The sequence below is a fragment of the Arvicanthis niloticus genome, chromosome 4, assembly GCF_011762505.2.
Source record: "Arvicanthis niloticus isolate mArvNil1 chromosome 4, mArvNil1.pat.X, whole genome shotgun sequence".
Lineage (NCBI taxonomy): Eukaryota > Metazoa > Chordata > Mammalia > Rodentia > Muridae > Arvicanthis > Arvicanthis niloticus.
The window spans coordinates 112486952-112513479 of NC_047661.1; the positions used below are offsets into that span (position 1 = coordinate 112486952).

General features: G+C 37.0%; 1 protein-coding gene across 2 annotated transcripts in view; it reads right to left on the reverse strand.

Moving 5' to 3' along the window:
• Positions 1-440: 440 nt before the first annotated feature.
• Positions 441-26528, reverse strand: part of Bank1 (B cell scaffold protein with ankyrin repeats 1) — a 233588-nt gene continuing 207500 nt past the window's right edge. Inside the window, exons 12-17 of one of the 2 annotated variants that reach the window (XM_034500593.2) lie at positions 13668-13846; positions 11427-11490; positions 5038-5067; positions 2843-2895; positions 1529-1593; positions 441-1226 (exon numbers count right to left, since the gene is read on the reverse strand). In XM_034500593.2, the coding sequence (XP_034356484.1) occupies positions 1534-1593; positions 2843-2895; positions 5038-5067; positions 11427-11490; positions 13668-13846 (386 nt within the window). In that variant the 3' untranslated portion in view covers positions 441-1226; positions 1529-1533. The remainder of the gene's footprint in view (positions 1227-1528; positions 1594-2842; positions 2896-5037; positions 5068-11426; positions 11491-13667; positions 13847-26528) is intronic. The other variant, XM_076933284.1, reaches the window with a different exon arrangement.

Below are 26528 nucleotides of genomic sequence, written 5' to 3' on the forward strand. Positions count from 1 at the left end.
ATCAGAGGCACCTTATATTAGGAGGTGCTTCTGTAAACTAAATTATTTGGAAAAGTTAGTAGATATGAGAAACACAATACAGTTTTTAGGTAGATATTCCTAAGACTGTTTGGAAACTAGAAAAATAATCATTCATATTTGTTCTATTACATCATTCCAATCTACTGAAATTAACCATATTTTTTGTTTGTTGATAGTTTAAGATGACAAAAATGAAAATTTAGTGATTAATCCTGATAAACTTATTTTGGAGAATCAGAAATAATTTTAAACCTTCAACTGGTTGGTAGCATTTTACATGAAAATCAGTGTGTTAAGCTTGCACTCTAGTCTAAGCTGGCTAACTGTTTCTGTTAACTGGTTAAACAGTTAACTGGTTAACTGTTTCTATGAAAGAGGCAGACAAAATCATAGGCTTTTGATAATAAAAAACACAATTTGCGAAAGTATTTTTTTTAATTTGAAGGAAAGAAAATTAGTAAGAACTTGGGGACAGGGAGGCATGAGCAAAGACCTTCTAGAAGAGTACAGGATGAACACAGACAACGTGTGAGGCATTCATGTTCTGCAATATCACAGTGCACACCATTAATTAATGAAATCAACGTGACTTCAGAAAACAATGTAGAGGGCTGAAGACTGGTTCACTGGCAGAGTGATTGCTTAGCACCAAAACATAAAACATCATCAACCAAAAAAAAATGTGAATAAAAGTACATTTCAAAGATACATGCACATAGGCACTAAATAAAAGAAGCTGTCTGAAAACATGATATCAAAAGATCATTATGGCTGTAAATGTGAGAAAGGCAGACAGCAGATTGTCATTTAAAGAGCAAATAATAATAAGTTTTTGTTGAAGGAGAGGAAAAATGAGAAGAATAATCTATATAGTTTGGTTCCACAGTTTTGTGGTCACATTTAACTTTTCTGATTGTTTTTCTTTAATTTTCAAGATGGGAAAACAAGGTGCTTCAGTGGCAAAAGTTGTTGTAAAAATAAATGGATTTTCCGAGAATGCTATAAGTCTCCATCTTTGTTATGTTTATATCCATCTGAAGTGGTACAGTACCAATAAATTGTGGTGCTAACACATCCTGAAATCCAAAGGCATGCTTGTGTCCTTTGCACATGTGGATTAGCCCTGGAGACCGTATCTTCCAGAATCAGGCTTGTTTCACTTAGATGCAACATGTTTGCAGATTCTTGAGTTTGATTATAATAGTCTGAAAATAAGATCACAAGAAATGGATTAGGGGACAGTGAGTCATCCATCATTGGACATTTATTACCTAGTTTACGATCAGCCCATCTATAAATCTTTCTAAGGAACATTTTTCTTTAACTCAAAAACAAAACAAAACAAAACAAAACAAAACAAAACAAAACAAAACAAAACAAAACCCCACACGTTTATTCTTTCAAGAGAAGACAATGAAATATTTAAAGATCCCGATTCTTAAATTGTTGAGTGAAACCTGTATCACCCCCAGTTTAGGTTTCTTAAGAAACAATGTTGCTATGTTACCTTTTTTAATGATCTTTTTTGCAGCAGAAACCAAATTCCTTTTCAACTTGGATTCGAGCAGGAAACTAAAAATTAATAATAAAACAATGACACAGAACCAAGGCTTTTCTATTTTAATGCTCAACAGGAGACATGATAAAGCATAGCTGCCATTCACAGTTCTGGGAAGAATACCTTTAATAAGGTCACTTGTAGACAACCCTCTATCTTAAAAGGAAACAATTATAGCAAAGTTCAGCTGCACCAAAACATTAGGGTTCAGTTTATTTTATTGAATGATCTCCTTGTGTCATTTAGGCTGACCTGGCATTTGCTCTTTCCCTCCCTTGGCTTTTCCAGTGCTGGGATTACAGGCCAATGCACCATGTGTGGCTTAAAGTTTGCTTTAATTTTAAAAGTAAATCATAAATATATATACTTTATTTTAAGTATATATATATATACATATATATATATATTTCTTCAGATTTTAATAAGGTTCTTTGGAAAAGCATTTTTATGAACTTTTGTGCTTCACTGAAGCTTCCAATTCTGCACTCCAGTGATTAAAAAAGTTGACTTACTCTATAGTGGGCCATGAAATCCAGAAATGTAAGCACTTCAATTTATTCTTAAGTGTAAATGACTTTAATTAAATATATTATTTATTTGAAACAAGATAGCTAAAAGGGTTAGTTATACTTTGGATAACTAAAATGCATTCATTAGAAAGTTTACCAAGGACTTTTAATCTTATATTTTTAGCAAGATACCCAAGGGAAACATCCTTCTTGATGACCACGCTCCTTTCTGGTGTCACATGTACCAACAGGAGCAATACTGTACTTTTCATCAGGAATCTGCAGGCAGGACACTCACTATTCAGGAGGATGTCCTGAATGTGTTGATTTCCAGTCATGCTCTCCTGGCTTAGTTTTCTTCTTATGCTCTTAGCAATTTCTTATTTATGATATAAAATGCTGCTTATTTGCAAAATCAATATTTCGGGGGCTATATATTTTCTATAAGTTGTTCATAAGGACTATGCTTCCTGAATAAAATTCTCATTCTACTTATATTGTTAGAACTGATATACGTAATTCCTCTAATACTTTTCATGGACACTCTGGGTTTCCCCCACTAAGAATTTCACTTTTATTTTTTTTCTAAATAATAAATTTTCTGAAATTACTATTCATGGATATTAAATATGATTGCTTATCTAACTTTTCTGAATCATATTGGTTCAAAGAATAGGCAAGATAGATATTTTTTTGTTACTTAACAGAGAAATTCTTTCTTTGCATCATAAAAACAAAAATAAACACAACCTACCTTACTGGTAAAGGGACTGTTGTACGACGTATTTTCATTGTGAGCAGTATTCCCTGTAAATACAGACTTTTACTATTTATGAAATTAATAACATACATGTTAATTGATTTTTCATCAATTAAAGTAACACAAAGACTTAGATATGAGTATTAAATGGAAAATAGTATTAAACAGATAACAAGGGCACATTAAGAGTACTCTTGGTGAACTGAACATTATTTCCATATAGACTGACTTGTGCTGTATACTGAGGAGTCAGCTGTGTTTAGAAATAATTTTCAAATTATTTAGTAACAACCTCTACCTCACAAAACCTTTTATCTCTCTTTGAGTAGTTGACAGGACTGGCCAGTTGCAAAGTACAGCTTTTTTAGGCTCCACACTGGCTGCTTGTTATGTTTTCTAGCTACCATGAGAGCCCCATTTCCAGCCCAGCCACACAGTACAGTTCTACTACTTCCCCTTCTCACAGTTACTGGTTTAGGCTGGTTCTTCACCAGCTCTCTATCTGGCTTCTAATTTTCCCTCCCAATGTTTTCATCTCTTCCTCTTCTCCTCACATTCATATGAAGCATTATGTTGAGCATCACACAAATTAAATTTCCTCTATCAGTGACTTCCATCTGTCAATCATCAGAATTCAGTCCTACAAATGATTATCATCCTTTATAGCAAATTCCCATGTGTATTTCTCATCTACATTTTACGCATGAAAAACAGAGTCATGAATGAGAACACATGAAAGAGTTCATGCTATGAGGTGAACACACTAATAAGAGGTGCTATGGGATCAATTCTGCCCAACACATCTAACCGGCAGACCTCCAACACTAATACAAGAGGCAGAAAGGAAAACAGTGATGTAGCCAATCACAACAATGGGAAATAGCAAACCCCTCTCATCAATAACTTTAAATGAAAATGACCTCTACTTTCTAACAAGTCACAGGCTAGCTTAGATTTCAAAACAAGATTCAATTATCTGTTGTCTCCAAAAGTTCATTTACCCAGCATAGGCATAAAAAAACTGATTGTAAAGGAATGAAAATCTACCTGTCAGTCAAAGGGAGGCCATAAGTAAGCAAGCATAGCAATTATCATGCTATGTAGACATCTTATCTTTATCTTGATAAAGTAGACATCAGACCAAAACTAGTCAGAAGAGGTAAGGAGGGACCTTACATATTAACAAAGAAAACATTAAGCAGATACAACAACTGTAAATATCCATGCACTGTATCACTGCATATTGTATATTATACAACAAACACTTAAAGGCATAAGAGATCATATAGGCACCATTACAATAATAGCAGTAGACTTTCACTATTCTAATATTTATATAGATCTTTATATTGATCAAATCCTATGACACAGTTATTATTAAATTAAAAAATTATTGGGATGATTCCTTGTATTTTACCAGCCTTCAGTGGAATAAAAATATCAGCAGGAGAAATCCCAGATATGACACAAATACTTGGAGACTGAAAAGTTTAGTTTGGAACAAGTAGTATGGCATTAAAGAGGTCAAGGAGGAATTTGTTTTAAAATCCCAGAAACAACAACAAACCCCAATAGTACCAAAGATGTGAAAGAACCTATAAAGAAAAACTTTTCTATGGGAACCCAATGGAAACTGTGTGTTCTATCTTGCATATGTTGATCCCAGTTGTATGTATGCATGTGGGTAGGCTGTAGACATGCAGGTATGCTGTGATAGGACCATGAGAGGGAACAAAGAGGTGCTGAAAAAGGGAGACAGAGCAGTTAAACCAATGGGCTAAGAAACTGGAAAGGAGGCCTCTGCTGTATAAGTCAGGGGGTTGGGATGGGCAGTAGGGTTGGGCAGAAGAGAGGGGAGAAAATCAACAAAGACAAATCACATTTGAAAATGCCATACCTAATATTTCGCTAATTAAAGAATAAAACCAGATGAAGATGAAGAGCTTAAATTATGTGCCAAAGGGTACAATAAGTCAAATCACACAGTCCCTTTTCTCCATTATGATGAATACTCCTGGCTGCTATAGAGACAGCTCACTTTTATATTTGATGTCAGATGATTTTACACATAAATATGCAATCTATGCAAAGCTGTACATTGACATGGAACTACTGGGTTTACATCAATTAAAAGCATTAATGTGTACATTGTTCTGGTTTAAATCCTTCATTTAATACTTAACACTTACCACTTGGATGGTGCACAATGGTCAGCTTATCTACAAGGCAAGACAAAACAAAACATATTCTGTGAGGCTTGTTTAATATTTATCCCAAGAGACCCTCTTTATTGTTTGATGGCTTTATGTCTTTGAGGTGATTTAAATTTACAGCAAGCTAAAAAAGACTTATCTTACCTCTAGATATTGTGAGAAGCCAAGCCTCTCACTATGTTTTTTTTCCTGACACTTACCTTGAGGTGTTATGATCTTGTTTGACCACTGATGGAACCCTGCTTTCTATGTGTTGATATTCCTTTAGTCTGGATACTCTCTTTGTTATAGAAATTTTAAAAATATGGCTGCATATTATATAGCTTGACCATTTCTAAGTGTACAAGCTGATGAGTTTTAAAACAAATCCATTAACTATGTGCCTACGAGTCCAATAGGTTTCCTACTCAGAATCCCTGGCTAAACCTCATAAGAATGTTATTCCTCACAGTCTCAGATCTGCTATTTACTTCTATAGAGGAGCGTTGCTTGTATTAGTTCAATCTAGAAAGGCAGCAAATCTGACTCTTACAGCATGTTCTGCTTTATGTCTGGTGTCTTTCACTTAGTAGTACACAGGCTGGGATTCGCTTATATTGTGTGTAGGAGAAGCATTCGTTCTTTTCTCTTTTTACATTATATTAAAGGCAGGTTTATTGGGAAGTTACTCTCAGGTAAGCAAGTTCACTGCCCCAAGAGCCAAGGCCAGAGAAGTCACCATGGGGAAAAGGGAGTAGGGGAGGAAGAGAGAGGCATTCGCAGAGAGAGAGAGAGAGAGAGAGAGAGAGAGAGAGAGAGAGAGAGAGAGAGAGAAGAAGAAAAATAATAAGAAGAATAAGAAGAAGAAGAAGAAGAAGAAGAAGAAAAGAAGAAGAAGGAGGAGGAGGAGGAGGAGGAGGAGGAGGAGGAGGAGGAGGAGGAGGAGGAGGAGGAGGAGGAGGCGAAGAGAGCCACACAGTCATTCGTATTGCTTAGGTAGTAGCATAGCATAAATACAAGCACAATGTGATAATGTATGCTGCTGTCTGACGTTCTGATTGTTTCTAGATATGATGAATCAAACTGCCATAGACTTTATGAGTCAGTAGTTTTTTGGTGGATACAAGGTTTTGCTTGTATTAGAAAACTATCCAGGGCTGGGATCACCAGACCATACACTAAGCGTGTTTCTGACCTTTTCAAGGTCATTATGCACTTTGACCATGATCAACAATCATGCACATCCAGTTCCAAATCTAACTCAGACTTAGGTTGGTCTGGCAGCCTTTGAAAGCCAGGTGACAGTAATTACTGACATCTCATTAATGCTTTCTTGTCTTTGCCTGCATATTAATGACGTCACTCAGCTTTTATGGAATTGTTTGCTGTTTGCTTTTGTAAATAAAGATTTGGGGATTAGGTGTGTTTGTAAGAGCTGGGGTATCACTGTTCTTAGATCCCCTCATTAGACAGATTTATACGTAAATGTATGATTGTGTGTGTGTTTACTTCTATACTTACCCATCTGAAATGTGTATGTTAGCAGCCATAATATTTTAATCTTTTGCCTCTAAATTTGACGGTCCTTCATGAGATTCATATCAGCCTTCTTTGAACACTGCTTATTTTCCTATCTCTGACTACAGGCACCTGTCATGATCTGTAGTGTATTTATTTGTTAGACCGGTCGTAGACTACATGAAGCTTTGAAATTGTTATACTACAACCGTGTGGGGAGATGAATCTAAAGTAAGCACATTTTTCTCTACCATGTTTTTTGTTTACTACAAAGCTTAGAATATAGTTTTCCCTATTTATATTCTCTTCTGACAATCCTTGTAACTCCGTTTACTTTATTTAACTCTGTTTAGATTTCCTCTTCTCTCAGTTCTTTACTTAATTCGTGTTCCTCAAGTATATAAGATATTAGCAATCTCTTTAAAAGCCACATAGAAATAAGTACATGCTTTTCACTTTTGTGGCCATAAATTTCCCTCATTTAACTGTTAACTGCAGTTTGCGTCATTCTACAAGTTTTAATTTTCTATAATTTTTTATTTGATACAAAGATTATTTTTGAAACACTGTCTTGATTCTTACATATTTGGAATAAATCTGCAACATGTAGGGAACATTCTCTTAATGTTTTGATTTTCCTAAATGTACTGAAGGTTTTGAAGACTCAGCATGTGCTCCATCTTAGTAGCCATCCAAGCACACCTTAAACAAATATGCAAGCTCAGTGTTTTTAAGCCTTATTCAGTAAATGCCAAATTGGTTGAATTAGTTGTGACTCAAGTCTCTGTATCTGTATTGATTTCTGTCAAACGTTCTGTTAACTACTGAGAAAAAGTGAGAACGTTTCTGCGTATTGTCGAATTTTGCTTCGTTGGCTGTGATGAAACTTATAAGCATACCCGTACCAAAAAGATAGAAACACCTAGGGTGTGATACTCTATTCTTATCTAATGTATTCTTTTATCTCCTGCCATGGGTTTTATCTTTAGTATCTTGTCCTGTATTAACAGGATCATTATAGCTTTCTAATCTCTTGGCATGGTGGTAGATCTTCACTTTACAGCTATCTAACCTTCATTTAAAATATGTTTTTTAAGAGTGTCTAAATGTAGGTATTTTTTTGTGTACATCATAAACACACTTTTTAAAAAATTAAGTGTTTAATCAATTTGGATTGAGCACAATTATTGATATTGACTGAGTCAATATACCACCACTATTATTTTCTTCCATTTTTGCTATCTACTTTGTTATGTACCAATTTTGCAATGTTCATGTTTCTTCAGAATTAAATGCGTCTTAATATTCCAATTAATTTCCTCTATTGATTTCCTAGGTTTACTTCTTTGTTATTTTTTATGTGTGTGAGTGTTTGCCTGGATGTGTAATAAATGCAAGCAGTTCTCATACAGGGCAGGAGAAGGAGACAGAATCCTGAGAATAGATGGTTGTGTGCCATCTTGTGGGTGCTGAGAAAACATGTGGGTGGCTTCTGGTGCTTCTTACTGTTGAGCCATCTCTCTAGTGCCTTACTTTTATTTTTAAATTGTTGATTTGTTCAATTTCTCAAAGTACTCTGAGATAATAGAGCCTGCCTTGTTTCCCCTCACAGTTCCTATTTTACCCCCTTTCTTTATGTGTCTTAATTGATTTTTCACAGTCTACACTTAGCACTTTATCATGTATAAAATTTCACCTAAGTCTACTTAACTACAGCCTCTGTTCTTTGTATTACTGAAATATCGTCAACCTTAAAATTTTGCCTTAAATAGTTGTCATTAAAATAATTTACCAAAAGACAGAAAATACATCAATCTATAAATACCTCATTTATATGATTTTTCAATGTTTTTATCCCCTTAATGTGAATCTGAATTTATTTCTCTTACTATTTCTTTCTACCTATATGAAATTTATTTGTGTTTATTACATTGTATTTTTTTCTATAGCCCTTCTAATTACTTTTATCTACAAACATTGTTATTTCACCAAAAGTTTTAAGGATATTTTCTCTGGAATTATTTCCTTCCTTCCTTCCTTCTTTCCTTCCTTCCTTCCTTCCTTCCTTCCTTCCTTCCTTCCTTCCTTCCTTCCTTCCTCCCTCCCTCCCCCTCTTTCTTCCTGCTTGCTTGCTTGCTTGCTTTCTTTCTTTCTTTCTTTCTTTCTTTCTTTCTTTCTTTCTTTCTTTCTTTCTACTTCCTTCCTTCATTCCTCCCTTCCCCCTCTCTTTCTTTTGTTCTTTCTTTCTTTCTTTCTTTCTTTCTTTCTTCTTCCTTTCTTCCTTCCTTCCTCCTTCCTTCCTTCCCCCTCTCTTTCTTTTGTTCTTTCTTTCTTCCTTCCTTCCTTCCTTCCTTCCTTCCTTCCTTCCTTCCTTCCTTCCTTCCTTTCTTATCATCCCTCCCTCTCTCTCCCTCTCTCCCTCTCTCTTTCTTTTTTTCTTTTGTCAGCTTTTTGATAATACTACCATATGGTATTTAACGCTTCATTGATTCTGACAAGATATTAGCTAATATCCTTAAGCTTTCCCTCTGTATGTGATTCATATATATATATTTTCTAACATTGGGGAAATTATATTAATCGATCTTCATGTTCAATAATAGTTAGCTATATATAATATATTGATTTCATCTAGGAAAGTTTTCTTATATTTTAATGTTGCTTTCCACAACGTTCACTTGATTATTTTAATTACTTAAAAATTTCTCATGTTATTTTATATTTATCTCCTTTAAAGCCATCTTTTGCATGCTTATGAGATGTTTTATACAAAGACCAACATGGGACCATCACCTTTTTTTTTAAACTTTGGATGATATTCTGTGTCTTTATTATGAATTGCTATTTATTGTTAAATAATTTTTAGTCATTTTGGTGGAATGTTGAATATTACATGTCTTGTATCCTTGGATTCTCTGTGGAATCTTGTTTTAGTATACAGTCAGCTTCTGACGTGAGCTTCTATAGGCTTGATTTTGTTGGTGTTTTTTTTTTTTTCAATATTCACCAAGAGAAATCCCTAATGATTGCATAAGGCCCGAGGTACAGACTATGCTTCTCCTGTGTATTGTATATTTTGGTTTTGAGGTTGTCAGGCATATCTTTAATAGGGGTTACTCTAAGTCAGAGTCAGAGCAGCAGAGTACAGCTGGTTGGAGGTTTCTGGAAAGTGTTAAGATGGGGTCACTCTGATCAGGAAAAAAGGCTTTCCCAGGGGGCCTCTGCCTAGCTCCATTCAATCTCCGTCTGCCTTCTCCCCCCTCTGTGTGTGTGTGTGTCTGTCTGTCTGTCTTTCTCTCTTTGTCTGTCTCTCGTGTGTTTCTATCCTTGCTTTTAGAGTTGTAGAGTTTGCTACTTTGTACTCCTTGCATAGTGTTACAGTGAACACACTCAGCTCATCTTTCAGCCACAGGCTTAAGTTCCTCCAGTGTGACTGCAGCCCATTCTTGCTCAGTTCAGTGCAAGCTCCAGGAGATGCAGTTGACTCAACTCTGATCTCTACATTCTCAAGGTCACAGGACTGATATGCCTTGCTCTCTCACAGTCTGTTAATGCTCCTCTGGCAGAGACGTGACAGTGGTTAGATTCACCACATGAGTCTTGCCTGCCTCTGACAATACAGGCTTCACCTGCTTACTGTCCACTTCTCAAAATTACTTGCTTGTCTTTGCTAACTATTAGTATTTTATAAAATGTGAATGCTTGCCTGGTGCTGTTTGTTCCCCTGTGGCTGAGAAGAGAACTGATCCTTTGTTAAGACATTGGTGCTGATTTTTGAATTCAAACAAAAAATGTATGGTAGATTCTAATCTGCATGTTTTTTTTCCAGTTTTTCAAATCCCATTTCCTTATTTATAAATTATGAACAAAAGTTATCTAGTATGAATATTATAAGAAATATTAGTATTCAATATGTGCTTTTTAGATATAATTATTAAGATTTTACATAATTTTTAGTAATATTATAGTTTGTACATTTAGAAGTTGTTAAAAGGTAATGGTTTTTTATATAGTAATGCAAGTTTGTAGATCTCAGTTATATATAAATGAATCTCTTGCTTATGACATTAATTATTTTACAAAGTATATTTCTAGTTTAGAAACATTTGTAGAAACATTTGTTTAAAAAATTCTTGCCAGGAAAACAGGTATCAATACAATAACACATGGAGAATAAACACCACACATTGGATCTCTATGTGATGTACAACCTAAAAGTTATGCAGTATATACATGTAATGCATAGATGAGGATTTTCAAGTGCTTGTTCTAAATGGCTGTTTTAAATTTGTTCTTACAAGAGGAGAGATTTCTAAGAGTGGCCACATATTAACTATACAACTTACTTTCACTTATGGAGTGTGTTATTCATCTCTGGAGTAGATTTGCCATCTTTAAGGTATTGAGTCTGTTAACACTGGTGTATTTTTATTCTCATGGGAACTGTTAACTATTAGCAAGGAAAACCCGCACTGCCAAGAACCATGTGGTTTTTTTGAGGGAGATCAGTTTGGTACATGGTAGGTAAATGATCCACATGTGGACCATTGTGAGACTTAACTGTCTAGGAATGACCCGCTTATTTGATTCTCCATGTAATGACCAATGAAAAACATGGAACCAAGATAATCTTATTTATAAGTTACATAGAAAACAAATGGAAGTGGTGAGCATTGGCTGCTCAATCAGTAGAGCACTCCTGAGGGACATGTGACTAATTCTGTTTTGTAGAAAGGTACCAGAGAGATTAAGTCCCCAGCTCAAAGAGTGGGAGATAAAGATTTGAGCTGGAGCCCGCTGGGATCTCCAGTTCCTTCATTTCTACTCAATCCCATTCTTGTTTTGAGGAGCAGACAACTTGCACTCACCATAGGCGTTTTCATCTTCTGGCCTTTTCCCAATAATGTTGTCTCTTAGCTGGCGTAGCTTTTCCTTAATGAAAGCACAGAACATAGAACCAGGACATAGATATCAAGTCTTAAAATCTTTAATAGATAAAAATAAAAGCATTTATCACTATTACCACCACTTCTCCAAACCACTACTTAGGAATAAGTTTCTCCTTTTAAGATGTCCAAACCTTCTTTGACACTCTATACATAATCTTATTCTTCATAAAGTAGATGTAAAATGGTAGCATCCTGTTTTATAGAGATGGAAACTGAAGTGTAGGGAGGCTAACTTCTCTAAGTCAAAGTTATAAGCCAGGATTAGAAATGGAGCTTAGCTTCATGCCTACATCTCTGATGGTCCAGCCAGCTACACCAGATGGCTGGATGCTGCTTGTAGCCCATCTGCAGCTTCCATGACGTATATTCTTTCCTGGTACTCTATTTCTAAAAAAAAATATTAAGGTCCTAGGGGAGAATACTATGAAACTAGATTCCTTTTCTCAGAATATTTGTGATCTTTGTTTTCAAAATATTCTATGTAGCACATCTATTATCATTTTTGCAGAAACAGAAGTCACTCTAGCAATCCATACATTTCTTTAGAAGAAAACCTAAGAGTGGTTGGTTGTTTGTCCTCAGGAATGCCTCTTTCCTGGGGGCTATTACCATGGCATTGCAGATGTTCTCCTCTGAGTGGAGCTGTATGCTTTGGGCATGCCAATGAGGAGGAGGGTGGTAGTAAAAGGTCACCACCTCATCTTCAGGGCTGGGGATTCTATGTGACTCTTCCCTGCCCTTCAGATTCTTTCATTTACGTACATGAAAATAAGCCATTTTCCCCAGAGCAATCCTCTACCAGTCATGTCAAAATAACCATTGATGAATTTATTTCCCAGGTACAAATGAAAACATTTGCAGCTAGAAGACAAAAATGGAAAATAATATGAAGTATGGGGAGTGTGTGCACATGTGTGTATGCACTGCCTTAAATATGGCCACATGAATATAAACACACATGCGAAATTGAAACAAGCATTTCAAGAAAGGATTGGGGAAGTAATTTCTAAGAAGTTATATTATAATAATGCTGAATTGAAATCTTTATTTTTATAAGGGGGTGAGAAGGATAAAGTATATGTAATCCCTGGGAGCAAAGTGAGTTGCATAAGTTTGTACTTGAATACATTTTATCCATGTTAGGATTAGAGTGACTGTCAAGGTGATGGTATCGATAAAGATGGAGAAATAATGTCATTCTGCTCATGAGGAATGTACAGGTGCAGAATTCTACCCTTCTCTTTCTTCAGCATTTTTTTTTTTTTGAAAAATAATTGCCTTTGATTAGTATTGTGAAACTTGGACCACTTTCAGCCATTGACTGGCAACTAGAGCTGCCCTTCTAGGTAGGTGGTGTCTGACAAGCTATGATCTCAGAGGTCTGGAAAGTCCTATTCCCTATAGTGCATTGGCCAAGATAACACATTGTTTGAAATTTCATCACAGTGACTCATTTTTCTTTTGTTAAGAAACTACATTGTCTTTTAAAATGAAGACAATCTCTTGGTAGGGGTGGCATATTCAGCTAATATTAGCTCTCTGTATTTTGTCCTAAATTGGCTTATTAAATATGTTTAATCAAGCAGATACATGAGAACTGGGTTGTGAGGCAAAGAGGCTTCCTGCTGTGAAAAGAATAGAATCTTAAAATATTTTAGGAGAGGGGAAACCCATGAGGTAAGTAGAATATGAAATAGACATCTCTTATTGAGAACAGGCAATATGACATAGGTAACATTTTATGAGATGAAAGAACTTAAAATTGGTCATATTTAGGAATAATGCCTGATGTGACATTTTTTTTGTTCTCTTTAATTCTAGTCTTGTTATAGATTTTAGAATACCGAGCCTTTACAAGAATGCTTTATCTTAATTTCAGCAATGAGATAAAAACAAGTGTTCTCTGCACTCAGGGCAAGGATTATAAACTGATTTGGTGTTTGCTTTGATACATGGATTCTAAGATTGAGTCTGGGAAAATGGACTCATCAGCACAGACTTTGGATATTATTCTCAAGCTTTCAGCTGATTGTCACAAACATCATTTTAGTGACAAGTTAAGAACAAAAGAGGAATTGTCTATATTTCTTGTGAATACTAAATGTTTAAGAAGTCTAGAGTGATCCAGAAGTGAAGGAATGTCCCAGAAGATCATCTTACCTGCTGAATCATTTCCAGACCACTCTGTCCCATCTGCCAATGTTTAAATTTCTCTAGAGCTTCATCCACAGACATTTTCCCATTCTTGACTCCCTCCTGCAGGAGGATCAGTTCTTCCTGCCCTGTGGTCAGATAATCTCTTGCACCAGGGAAGGTTGGGCCCTCCATCCGAGTTTTGTCTGTGATACAAGAAGAGAATATTTTTGTAGGTAATTAACATTTGAACTACTGGGACAAAAACCATTCCACATGATAAACCATTGGATTTTCTTGCTCTTAACTGATACTGACAGTCAAGTAATAAGCTAGTATAAAGTTTTTCATTCACTACTTTTGAGAGAAATTATCACTGCGTAACCCAAGATGGCCACATACTGAAAATCTTCCTGCCCCAGTTTCCCATCTGCTGAGATCTCAGGGCTGTAACATTGCTTAGACTGTACAAAACTTGTAATGTATTGCATCTGTATTATGGGTAAAAGAATAACTTTATCACTGTAAAAGAGTAGGGCTAAGTAAAAGTCATGTGTTTTCACAGACAATGTCATTCTCTTACCGTGTGTGTGTGTGTGTGTGTGTGTGTGTGTGTGTGTGTGAGAGAGAGAGAGAGAGAGAGAGAGAGAGAGAGAGAGAGAGAGAGAGACAGAGAGACAGAGAGAGAGAGAGAGAGGGAGAGAGAATTAAATGAGACCCTATGGGTGGGGATTCCATGGTGACTAAACAAAGGAATACAAGGCCTGCCTCCTTTTCCCAAAGGGAACTAAAGCAAAAGATAAGAGCTGCACTGCCAGGGACCTGTGACATTCATCCAGGCTGAAACTGGAAGCTTTGAAACCCTGAGACTGCAAAATGGAATCAGAGCAGGAGGAGCCAACAGATGCCACCCTGGCTGCCCAGTGGGGAAGGGAGACACTCTTCAGAGAAAGTGGAAGAGACCCAGCCAAGCTCATTAGCACAGAAGCCAGCAACCTCAGCTACTGGAAAGTTTCCCTGTTGTCATCAGCATGCAGACCATTTAAGGAAGCAACCTAAGTCTGCCTGTAGGTTCACTAGCTTTTCTCTAGAGGAAGAACTCCTATCTCTGAATCAACCCCAAGAGCCCATACTGCAGTGGCATAATGTTATTATGTGAAGACAGCTATTGTCTGAACTATAGTTACCTCTAGGGGTCAAAGACCTGTACAGATCCCAATATCTGGTACCTAATAACAGATATCCTACCACAATGGCAAAGCCTCATGGACCCCAAATGACTCAGCAGAGTACAGGTGACTCTTGAGCACAGTTCTTGCACTTCAGGAGACAAATTATACCACAAGAGCTACAAAGTGGGAGTGGGGAGGGTAACTAGGAATACATTTAAGAAGCTATGAGACCCATGCAAATGAAAATTACAAAACTCCCAATATTAATTACTGAGAAAACATTACAGCATAGAAAAATCCATGACTGTTCATGGACTGGAAGGTAGATTATCCATACAATCAGAACAATCTTCAAGTTCAATAGCATCACCATCAAACCACCAAAGACATCCCTCCCAGAACTAGAAGAAAACACTAAAATTCATATAAAAGCAGACTCCAAAGCACAACTGGAAGTCATCATATTAAATAAACTAAGACACAGCATGAAAAAATAAATCTGTGTGTTCCCTCCTACATGAGACTGCTACAAACATCAATTGGAAGATAGAATTCACAGAGCTACCTGCTAGGAAGTGGTGGAGAGGAGGGACAAGAGGAGGCTGATGAATGGGCACATAGCTAGAGAGAAGTAATAAATCCTAGTGTTCTACAGAGCACTGCAGGAATGAATATAACCTATAATAACCTATTATGTACTTTATGAACAGTGGAAGGAGAGGAGGCTGAAGCTTCTACACAAAGCAATAATGAAACAGAAACATTAATTCCCCTGGTTTGTTCAATACACAGTGTATATACACACTGAAGTATCACATTGTTCTAAAAAGGACTCTATTTATTTTAAGTGTTTAGGGAGAAGTAACTGTAATTTCCTTGCCTTGATCATAATGCACTGTTGCACTACACCCATATATTCATCCTCATACTGTTCCCTATAAATTTCTAAAGGTAACAAAAGAAATTATAATGAAGATATTATATGGACAAATGACTTAGTCTAGGACCTGCCACATACAAAAATATTGATGTCATTAATATTGAACATCTGTTGAAGGAATACTATCTGTAATTTTGAGAAAAGAGAACACTGTTAAAAAAATCTAGATGTCATCAAAGACTTAGGGTCATTTGAAACCTTATCTCTAGAAAATGAAAATAAATACCTATTCATTTTATAATGAAATTATTTCTTTTTGAAATGTTTTATTTAGGAAGTTACCATGTGGGTTTTGTGTGTGTGTGTGTGTGTGTGTGTGTGTGTGTGTGTGTGTGTATCACAGAAGAATAGGAAGGTCGCAGGTCCTATGTGGTTGCCAATGGAACATTGGAGGCTGGCATGTGGTGGAGGAGGGAGCCTACTGGCAGAACACAGGCAAATTCATTTGCTCACTGTGGTATTCAAAGACAAAAGTAGACCCACATGTCTTTGAGAAGACTATGGCAACTCCAGACCACCTCAATCCCTGTTACTGAGTAACAACACACTTGTGTAACCTGCCTGGCCTTGGGACTCATCTGAGTTTGCAACTTCTTGCTTATGTAGTTCTATTTAATATACCCATTGTAATGTCTCAGGGAAAGCACTTTCTCAACAGGCTGTTACTTCAGAGTATGCCCAGTGCAGAAGGACATAAAAGTTTCCTGTCCATCTAGAATTAGGTTAGCTAGCCCTGGGGGAATCTTTGGGAATCCTTGTCAAGAAAGGAAGAAACTAGATAAACATGAAATCATAACATAAAAGATTTGAGAGATGGCAGAGGGGTGCTCTTGTCTATCAGTGTGGTCACTGATGGAATTGAAAATGATTTCTCTGGAAGGAAGATGTTTTAAGCTTCAGGCAATACCTTTAGTTATCTGAAGGGTGCCAAGCTCAGTTGTGTGGACTGACCCCCAATGTCCATTTCAGGACCAGGGACACTGGAAGACTATCTTTCTGGAAGTTTTCTTTGCATCTAAGTCGTGTCTATGGCAAGCGTTCTGGCTTTCTGGAGGGACTTCCTTGACTTTTCATAAGTTTATTGCCCCAGAACTAACAAGATGTCAACAGATTAGAATCCCAGGAGAAATGGAGACTGCAAGCAAGCCTGAGGGTTGACTGGTTGAGCGGCAAAAAAGCACAAAGATCTGTTGAGATCTTGTTTCTTTTACCACTTGCTATTTATCAGCTTCCACACAAACTCAGATCCTGAGATACAATTTCCTGTGGTGCTAAGTGTCACCCTACCAGAACAGGAGGGCATCATCTGCTTAGATGCTATACTGTTTAACCATGACCTTACTTCTGACATCCTTTTGCCTAACCCAGAACCCATTTTTATCTCAAGTAACCCATGCAGCTACATTCTCTGTACCCACAGAAGGTATCTTCAGCAAACTATTCCCAGAGAAGTGCCAATTGCAATTTTGCTTCATGCATTGGTTTCACTGAATTAAAATACTACATCTGGGCACTGTTTAGATGACTCACTGGGTAAAGGTACCTACTGCTGAGCCTAGAAACAGGAATCTGATACTGAGACAAGGGACTCTACAGAGTTGTCCTCTGACCACACACGTACTATGCCACTCCCCCAATACATACAAATTAATAAAGAACTGAATCCTTCTTAATAGTTTCAATTACCCTACTTAATTTCAAACAAGATGACTTCAGGGCAGAATGAAATATGTTTTGTTTCTTCATAATTATATAAACACAACAGGGGAGAGAGATAAAGAGAAGAGAGAGGATGAGAGAGTGGGAAAGAAAGGAAAAAAGAGAGACAGAGAGAGAAAGGGATATATATATATATATATATATATATATATATATATATATAGAGAGAGAGAGAGAGAGAGAGAGAGAGAGAGAGAGAGAAAGAGAGAGAGAGAGAAACCCAATCTCAAGTCTTAGTAGTGAGCTGCTTGTGGACAAGCTAATTTCCCACATGCCTGCTTTTCCTTCTCATATGAAATAGACTACAGCACCTCCTTTGATAAATAAGGAGGGTGGGACACACTCCAAAGAAAATGATCTAGAAACTTCACTACCTCCTCCTTCAAGGTAAGCTCATTATTGTAAATGTAGGGCCTATAATTTTTGGCAGTGTTGGCAGGTTCTTTTTGTCACTCCCAGCTTACAGAGGTAGTGATGGCAGCTTTCCCTCCCATCCCACCATTATGTTTGAGAAGTCTTAGTATGATCTTTATATAATTTCCATCAAGAAGTTTTTGTCATCTGCTAGCTGCATGTTTGAAACCCTTGGTCACATGATGTAAAAGCCTCAAGACAGACTAATGGTTTATTTCCTTTTAATTTCTCTTTTTAGTATCTTTTCATTTGATTTGAATAGTGCTCACAGAAGTAACAAATAGTCTATTATGTGAATATTTGAATGTGTGGAAGAGGTCAGAAAGCATCGTGCTGAACTTCTGTTGGTGAGTGACTGGCTAGAATATGTTTTACTGAAACTTTGGAAAGAAAAAAAACCTGAATAGGGCTGGCTGTTGGGTAAGAAGGCCAGTGTGAAACATGTGCTTCATAAATACCATGCAATTACACAGAACATAATAAAAGGGATGACTGCCCCACACAAGAGCTTTCTCTACAGAGACAAATACAAATGCAGGATTAAAAACTTAAACACAGAAGGGAATAATAATACAAATTCAAAAATGATTATTGGGAAGAGTTTTTTTCTCTCAACTTACAACTTAATGTAAAGATGCTATATTGATTTTACAATAAAAAAATACTGTTCTTTTCAACTTCGTTTCCCCTATGGAGCATGTTACTATCTTGTCCTTGCAGGATGTATACTACAGTAGGAACTGCCCCATATGGTAAAGCCCATTCTGGTCTGTTTTTATCTATTCTCTTCTCTCCTGTTCCATGTTACCCCTCCCCCTTTCCCCTTCAGTCTTTCTCTCCCCATCTCATTTTCTTTCCCCTCTCTTTCTTTCTTTCCTATGTGTGCATACATCCACCAGCATTCATACATGTGTTGGCCAGAGCTCAATGTCAGGTCCCTTTCACAATTTTTCCACACTTTAATTTTTGAAGCAGTGTCTCTTGCTGAACCTAGAATGTTCTATTTGGCTTAGATTGTCTGGTTATCAAGACCCATGGATCTGCCAGTCTCTGTGCCCTTAGCTCTGCCCCCTTGCTTTGGTATTACAGATGAGCTTCTCTGTCCAGTGTGTGCGTGAGGCATCAATACTCAGGCAAGCACACTGCCCAGCTGAGCAGTCGCCATAGCTATTTCTTCTCATAGTAAAAAGATCAAGGCATGTTGTATACTATCTGCTCACAGCAAAGTAATCTGTAACATTGGAAAGAACACCTTGGTAATAGGACTTAGCCAGTGGCTAGATTTAAACCTGGCTGTTTTGCTAACGAGCCTGAGAACTGATAGGCAAGTAAATCAAGATCCATAGGGGAAAGCCAAACGATATCTGGACTACAGACTTATTTATTAACTCTGAATAGAGCCTCCACACCTCCTTAACTTGAGGGCTGCATAAATATTTGGTATTACTTCATTTGTTTATTGGCTTTAAGTTCTGTTTCCTCCTAGCATCTGGAAAACACAAGAGAACTAAGTAAGAACTGACAGGATTCTCGTTCACTAGTAGATGCCTCCAAAATGAGTACTGTGAGTGCTGTGGTGCTTCTTCACGTTGAGTGTTCATTTCCTTTGTTGTTTTTCTTGACTTCGAATTACACTCATGTGTACTGTTTTTTTCTTTTTGTCTCCCGACCCAAGAATCTTATGTTGTTGTGCTGCAAACATTTTTAATGACTCCATTGAGTACCAAAGTCTATGTAGTCAATGAAGTATCTATCCATTGTATTCTCGGATGCTATTTGTTTCTGTTTATACAATTGTGTGTCACCGGCACTGCTCTCATAGGTCTCCTTGTCTGCACTGTTGTTTACTCTGTAGTGACAGAGTCTGAGCATGTGATTTCTGGGTATAAACATGTTTAAAGCTCTGTATCCTTTTTGCCATTCATGTTTTCCTAGAACTGTTTTGCCACTTGTAGCAGAGGAGAAGTGCCCTTCCTGTTGCATTTTTAAAAAAATGTTTTACATTGCTTAATTAAAAGCAAAAACAAAACAAAACACAAAAAACAAAACAAGCATCCTCCCTTCGGCCCTCCTTGTTACTAGGCTTCTCTGGGTCTGTTGTTTGTAGCATGGTTATTCTGTACATTATGGTACATTATGGTTATTCACTTATAAGTGAGTACATACCATGTTTGTTTTTCTGGGTCTTGGTTACCTTACTCAGGATGATTTTTCCTAGTTCTATCCATTTGCCAGCAGATTTCATCGTGCCATTGCCTTGAATGACTGAGTAATACATTATTGTGCAAATGTACCGTTTTTTCTTTATCCATTTTTCAGTTGAGGGACACTTAGGTTGTTTCCAGTTTCTGGCTATATAATAAAGCTGATATGAACACATTTCCCTGAACAGGGGAAATAGATTAGACAATGGGGGGAGGTGATAAAAGAAGGAGAATGAGTGGGGAAGGGGCTGGGATGGGTACAGGGGGATGAAGTGGGGAAGGAGTGAGGGAAGGAGTACTGGGAGAAACAACTGTATTGGGGGATGGTGCCTCTCTAGGAGAAACTACAAACCTAGGACAATGGAAACTCTTAGGAGTCTATTTGAGTGACCCTAGTGGGGGATATGGAGGCTGAACAGGTCATCTCCTGTAACCAGGCAATGTAGTGATTGGGACACCAACCCACCCACAAAACCTTACACCCACAATTTGTCCTGCCTAAAAGATGTACAGGGGTAAAAGATAGAGCAGTATTTGAGGGAAGGGCCAACCAATAACTGGCCCAGCTTGAAACACATCTCATAAGAGGGAGCCCACTGCTGACACTATCAGTGATATTCTGCTAGACTTGCAGACAGGAGCTCAACATAACTGTCATCAGAGTTTTCATCCAGCAACCAATGGAAACTGACATTGAGACCCACAGCTGAAAGTTACGTGGAACTTGGGGAATCTTGTGGAAGAGTGGAAGGAAGGACTGAAAAAGCCAGAGGGGTCAAGGACACCACATGAAAACCTACAGTATCAAGTAACCTGGGCCCATAGGGGTTCACAGAGATTGAACTGCCAGCCAGCGAATGTGCACGGGATAGACCTAGTCCCTCTGCACATATGTAACAGTTGTGCAATTGGGTCTTCATGTGTGACTCCTAAAGTGGGAGCAGGGGCCATCTCTGACTATATTGCCTTCTTTGGATCCCTTTCACCTAACTGTGTTGCCTTGTCTATCCTTAATAGAAGAAGATATGTGTAGTCTTACTGCAATTCAATAGGCCAAAGCTGGTTGATATCCATGGGAGGCCTCTACTTTTCTAATTCTCAGTAAATATATTATTTTAAGTGATATGCTATGAGAATACCTTGAATTTTCTAAAAAAAAGAGGAAGGAAGGAATGCTGGTAATGAGCAGCTTTATTTTATTCCTTAGCAGCGAACTAGGAATTTATTTCCATTTATTTTTGAGAAATTATTATTTTGTTATAAATATTGAAAGTATAAATATTAAAATAATAACAGTATATATATATATCATCAACCAAGATTATTGTGTATTTCATAATGAAATAACATATATTAGTATTTCTTTCTTTTCTTTTGGTTTTTTTCGAGACAGGGTTTCTCTGTGTAGTCCTGGCTATCCTGAAACTCACTCTGTAGACCAGGCTGGCCTCGAACTCAGAAATCCGCCTGCCTCTGCCTCCCAAGTGCTAGGATTAAAAGCGTGCGCCACCACCGCCTGGCTATATTAGTATTTCTATATGGAGTTCTTATTATATACGAACTCTTTGTTGCATTTGAAATAAGTAATTGCTAAAATTTAACTGTATAATATTACACAAACATTCCCTATTAATCTAGTAGTATTTAAAATTTTATTTTATTACCTAATTTGATGCAATTTTCTTAAGGTATTTTTCCTAAAAGAGTGTGATGTTTTTATATAAAAAAATCTCCCTGATATTACATTATTACATTCTCCTACTTTCCAACTGATTTTCTATCTCTTCCTTCTTTCTTCTCTCTTTTTTCTTCCATCATTCTCTTCTCTCCCTTCCTTCCTTTTTCTATGATTTCCTTATTGATGTCTTCTCTCAGTTGCATTTGCCCTGGTTTTGCTATTTGCCTTTAAAAAGTGCGCGCGCGCACACACACACACACACTCACACACACATACTAATTTTAATTGTCAACTAGACACAACCTAGAGTCACCTGGGTAGAGTCTCAGTGAGGAATTATCTAGATTAGGTTGGCCTGTAGGGATGTCTGTGGGGCCGATCTTGATTGTTAATTGATGTGGAAAGACCTAGACATATTGTGGGTAGCACCTTTTCCTAAGCATGGAATCACAGACTGTACAGTAGATTCTGAGTACCAGGAGATAGGCCTGGCTTTGTTTCTTTATGCTTTTCATTATGGATGTGATGGAGCTAGCTGCTGTAAGTTTCTGCTTGTAGACATCACTACATTGATGGAGTGTTACCAGGATGTGTGAGCTAAAAAATACCCAGTCTCTCCAAGCTGCTTTTTGTCAGGACAGAAATGAAACTAGGACATTTTGTATGTTTTCAAATACTGATTTTTTCCTTTAAATTAGTTATTCAAGAGCTTTGTACATTATGTTTTGATCTATTCACACCCCAAACTCTTTCCAATTTCCCCTCAACTTCATATGCTTTTTCTTAAACCTTTAAGACCATTATTCTTGATTATATGGTCTTTCATCTCTGTGTGGCCAACCTACCAGGACGACATTCTTAGAGAGAACACTTTTTCCTCCTCCCAGTGCCTAACAATTGTCCACAGCTCCATGGTATGGTTGGGACTGTACTCCCTCCCCTTCTCAACATCCTGGGAGTTGGTTGGCTCTGGCTTGCATACCTTTTAGGTTGGCAGTCACAGCTACCATGAGTTCTTAAGTACCATTGCCCTGCTGTGTCTCCAAGGTACTGCTTCCTTGTAGTTACATACATACAACCTCTGGCTCTTACACTTTCAAATCCTGCCTCTCATTTTCGACTTTTATTATTAGTTCATTTGCATTCATTCATATTTATGCTTTTGTAGTAGAACATCTGGTTTCTTAATAGTGAAAGATTTTTGAGACTGTTGAGCTAGCTTTGTTAATAGACACATGTTTTATGTGTGCTTTCTAAGTATTCAGTTGTATTCTAGTTTTTTCTCTGTCTTAAATACTTTCAAAATTTTCTTTAGTTGCTTTCATTTTTAACCTTGTTAGTAATTTAAAAATTGTTTTGCTGATATCAAAATAGTTAAATACTGAATCATACCTTTATTGACTGTTTTGCTAGTGAGTATATAATTAGAGAATGTTAGGGACAGAACTTATAAAACTCAGTTTTATATTATCTTAATGTTTTATGTCTTTCTGTCTTTTTTGACTCTTTAAAAAGTTTTCTTATTGAATATTCACAGAATTTAAAACTTTATATAACTGTAATTATTTGTCTTTTTATTTTGCTGGATTTTATTTAAATATTTTGATACTTTTATCATTTGTCATAAAATTAAATGAATGATATGCATCTCTGATGGTTAATTTTATTATGGCATAAAAGGGGTTAAATTCTGGTTGGGAGAACACAAGGTAGAAGAGAGAATACTGGGAGAGATAAATAAGTCACAAGGAAACCTAGTATTGTAAAAGTTCCTTAAACTATGTATGAACACATAAAAATTTAAATGGAATTATTTTATAATGATTCAACAAGTCCCCTAGTAGGTACCATAGACTAACATATAAAAGAAATTCTAGTATCATGAATGGGTCTCTTCTTTTGTTGGATAGTCAGGTCCCATAGACCTCCAAACATTTGCAGTTCATCACTAATGTTCTTGGTTGCCCTACTTGATGGTAAAACCCTATTAGTGAAGATAACACACTTTTTTTCTAGAAACATCAGGACAGCTGCACTTGGTTAGTTATGATACCATGCACAACCGTGTGTAAGCTCAAGCAGACCAAGCCTCAGCTTGGACAATGTAGGTGAGCTGGCTCTCTGTAACAGTGAAGCCCTAGTAAGTCAACCACGCTCCAGTGGAAACTCATACGTTTAAGAATACTTGGGTAGCACAAATTTGTCCGGGCAATGGAGGGAAAATGTCACAAAGTTGGGTGGGTAGAGAGAAGTGCAGGATGTCTATGGGATGAGTTGGGAGAGGGAGGGTCAAAATGATCAAAACATGTATGATATTCTCAAAGAACTAATAAAAACGTATAAAAGATACCTGATATCTTCCCTGATCGTGTTCCACTGTATGTTGGCCTCTCACTAAACCCTGAATTTCCTGGGTTGGCTAGCTGGCTTACCACTGAGTTTAAGAGGTCCACCTGCCTCCAGTTCCTCATCACTGTGATTGTAGGTGTGATCACATTGAACTGGTTCTCATGCTTACATACAAGTATTTTATAGATTTAATAGTTTCACTATCTATTATCAATTTTTGATACTATAACTTATTTCAAAGCGTTTCAGTTTGATTAACCTATTATCAATATAGGATATATTTAAAGCGATGATTTCATGATAATATTGAATTGCTATCTTTTGTAATATCTTGGACAAGTGAAAATATAAAAGTGTTTTATATTTTATATGAGCAGAATACCTAACTAAATACAAATTACTTAACTTGGATTTTCCCCCACAAAATTGTATCTAATTTTTATTACTGAGACTTCTAACTTTTAAGACTTATTTTAATTTTTCTTTTTTCCCATTTATTGAGGATAAACTCTTTTCTCGTACCATGTATCTTGATGACAGTTCCCCACCCCTCTACTCTTCCCAGTCTCTTTTCATCTCCTCACTCCTGTGGATCTACTTCCTTTCTGTCTCTCAGTAGAAAAGAATAGGATAGGAGATCACAACCAAACATGACAAAATAATAATGAAAAAAAATCATCCCATCGAAGTTGTACAAGACAACCTAACACAAGGAAAAGAGCCCTAAGCTCAGACACAAGAATCAGAGACACGCTCATTCCCACACTCAGAAATCCCACAAAATTATTAAGTGGAAAGATCCAACATATATGCAGAGGACCTTATACACAGAGGATCGTGTATAATCTATCTTTTAAAAATTATTCTTTGGAAATTTTGTACATTTATACATTACAGTCTGGAGGCACTCATCTATTGTTGCCTCTCTTTTCCTCTTCCAAACTCTACCGCATCTTTCTTCCAGCAAAATCCTCATCTCTCTGTCATGTCTGTCTGGTTTTTGTTGTTGTTGTTGTTGTTGTGGCTACAAAGTACTATAAAAATCTGTGTTAAAATTTTCTCAAATACCTGGGGTTGTTCTTTATCTTTATAGTTAAAAGATTTGCTGAGGTATGTCTAAAACTAGATGCTTTTCCTAGATCACAGCAGTACAGGACATTTGAGTCTCATTCCTGCCATATCAGTTAAGTCAGCAGTTATGCCTTTTATTCTATTTAGAAATACCCCTCACACATAGGTCAGACCTTGCTTTTCTGTGTTTTCTCCTTAGTTTTCATTGCAAACAAAGCTTCTTCAATACATTCTCTACTCAACAATGGAGTTTCCAGGGTCAGTACCTTTTGCTGTGATCAATACATAGATTTTGGCTTTCTATTGAACTATCAGCTTTCTAATGTTTTATATTTTGTTCTCATCGTACAATACCTTTCTCTAAAGTCATATAATTTCTGTCTGTCCTGCCCTTAAAATCTCATTAACCTATTTTGTCTTTGCCTCAACTTGATCTTAAACTGGGACTCTGTTGCAATTTATTCAATTTGTATTCGAGTTCTACATTTTTGACATCCCTCCCCTTCTCTTGATTCTTATCTTCTCCTTTGTCTGCCTCCTCCTCTGCCTTGTCAGGTTGTTGTTCTGTGAGACATAGTGTCTCTATGTAGCACAGGCTGGAACTTGGCTATGCTACACAGGTTGATCCTACACTCATTCACCTGCCTTGGTCTTCCTGTTGCCAGGATTGCAGGTGTGTCAAAACATCTCTGACAAATTCATTGTTCACCAAAGCACTTAGTGTTTTTCTGACCTTTTTTTTCTGTTTCTTGTTCAGGTCATATTTTATTGTCAGAGCTAGGACTGCAGAGGGTTTTGATAGAAGCAGCATACAAATCAGGTCCTGGGGAATAGAAACTTTTCCACATAGAAAGGGGACATGATTTGCTAGGATTTCATTCCTGCCTTGGCACACGTGACCAGTGGGATACTTGCCTGTCCCTTCCCTCCATCATGTAGCTTCACTTGAGGGCCCCAAGGAACTAACAAAGAAACTTCATTCTCACATCTCCCACCCCCTCACTGTCTCCTGGAGGACACTTTCTGTATGTATAGACATAAAAGCTAAAGAGGGGAAGCATTTGAAGAGAACAGTAACCTGGAGTGGGTTTTCACGGTGAGGAAGTGATTGGGTGGTTTCCTTCTTTATGGAAAAATGGCAGTCTCTTTTCACAGACTGCAGGGGTATACTGTTGACATTGGTTTCAGCAGTAACTTTTTTTTTTTTAAATTGGAACTAGCCCTAGATTCTTCTGGACTTTTATTTTTTTAATTTTTGTCTTTATTATTATTAGGAAGTTTGTATCTCTTGGGCTTTGCCTTCATTTCTGATAGAAGTTACATAGTGCATGTTAGCACAGT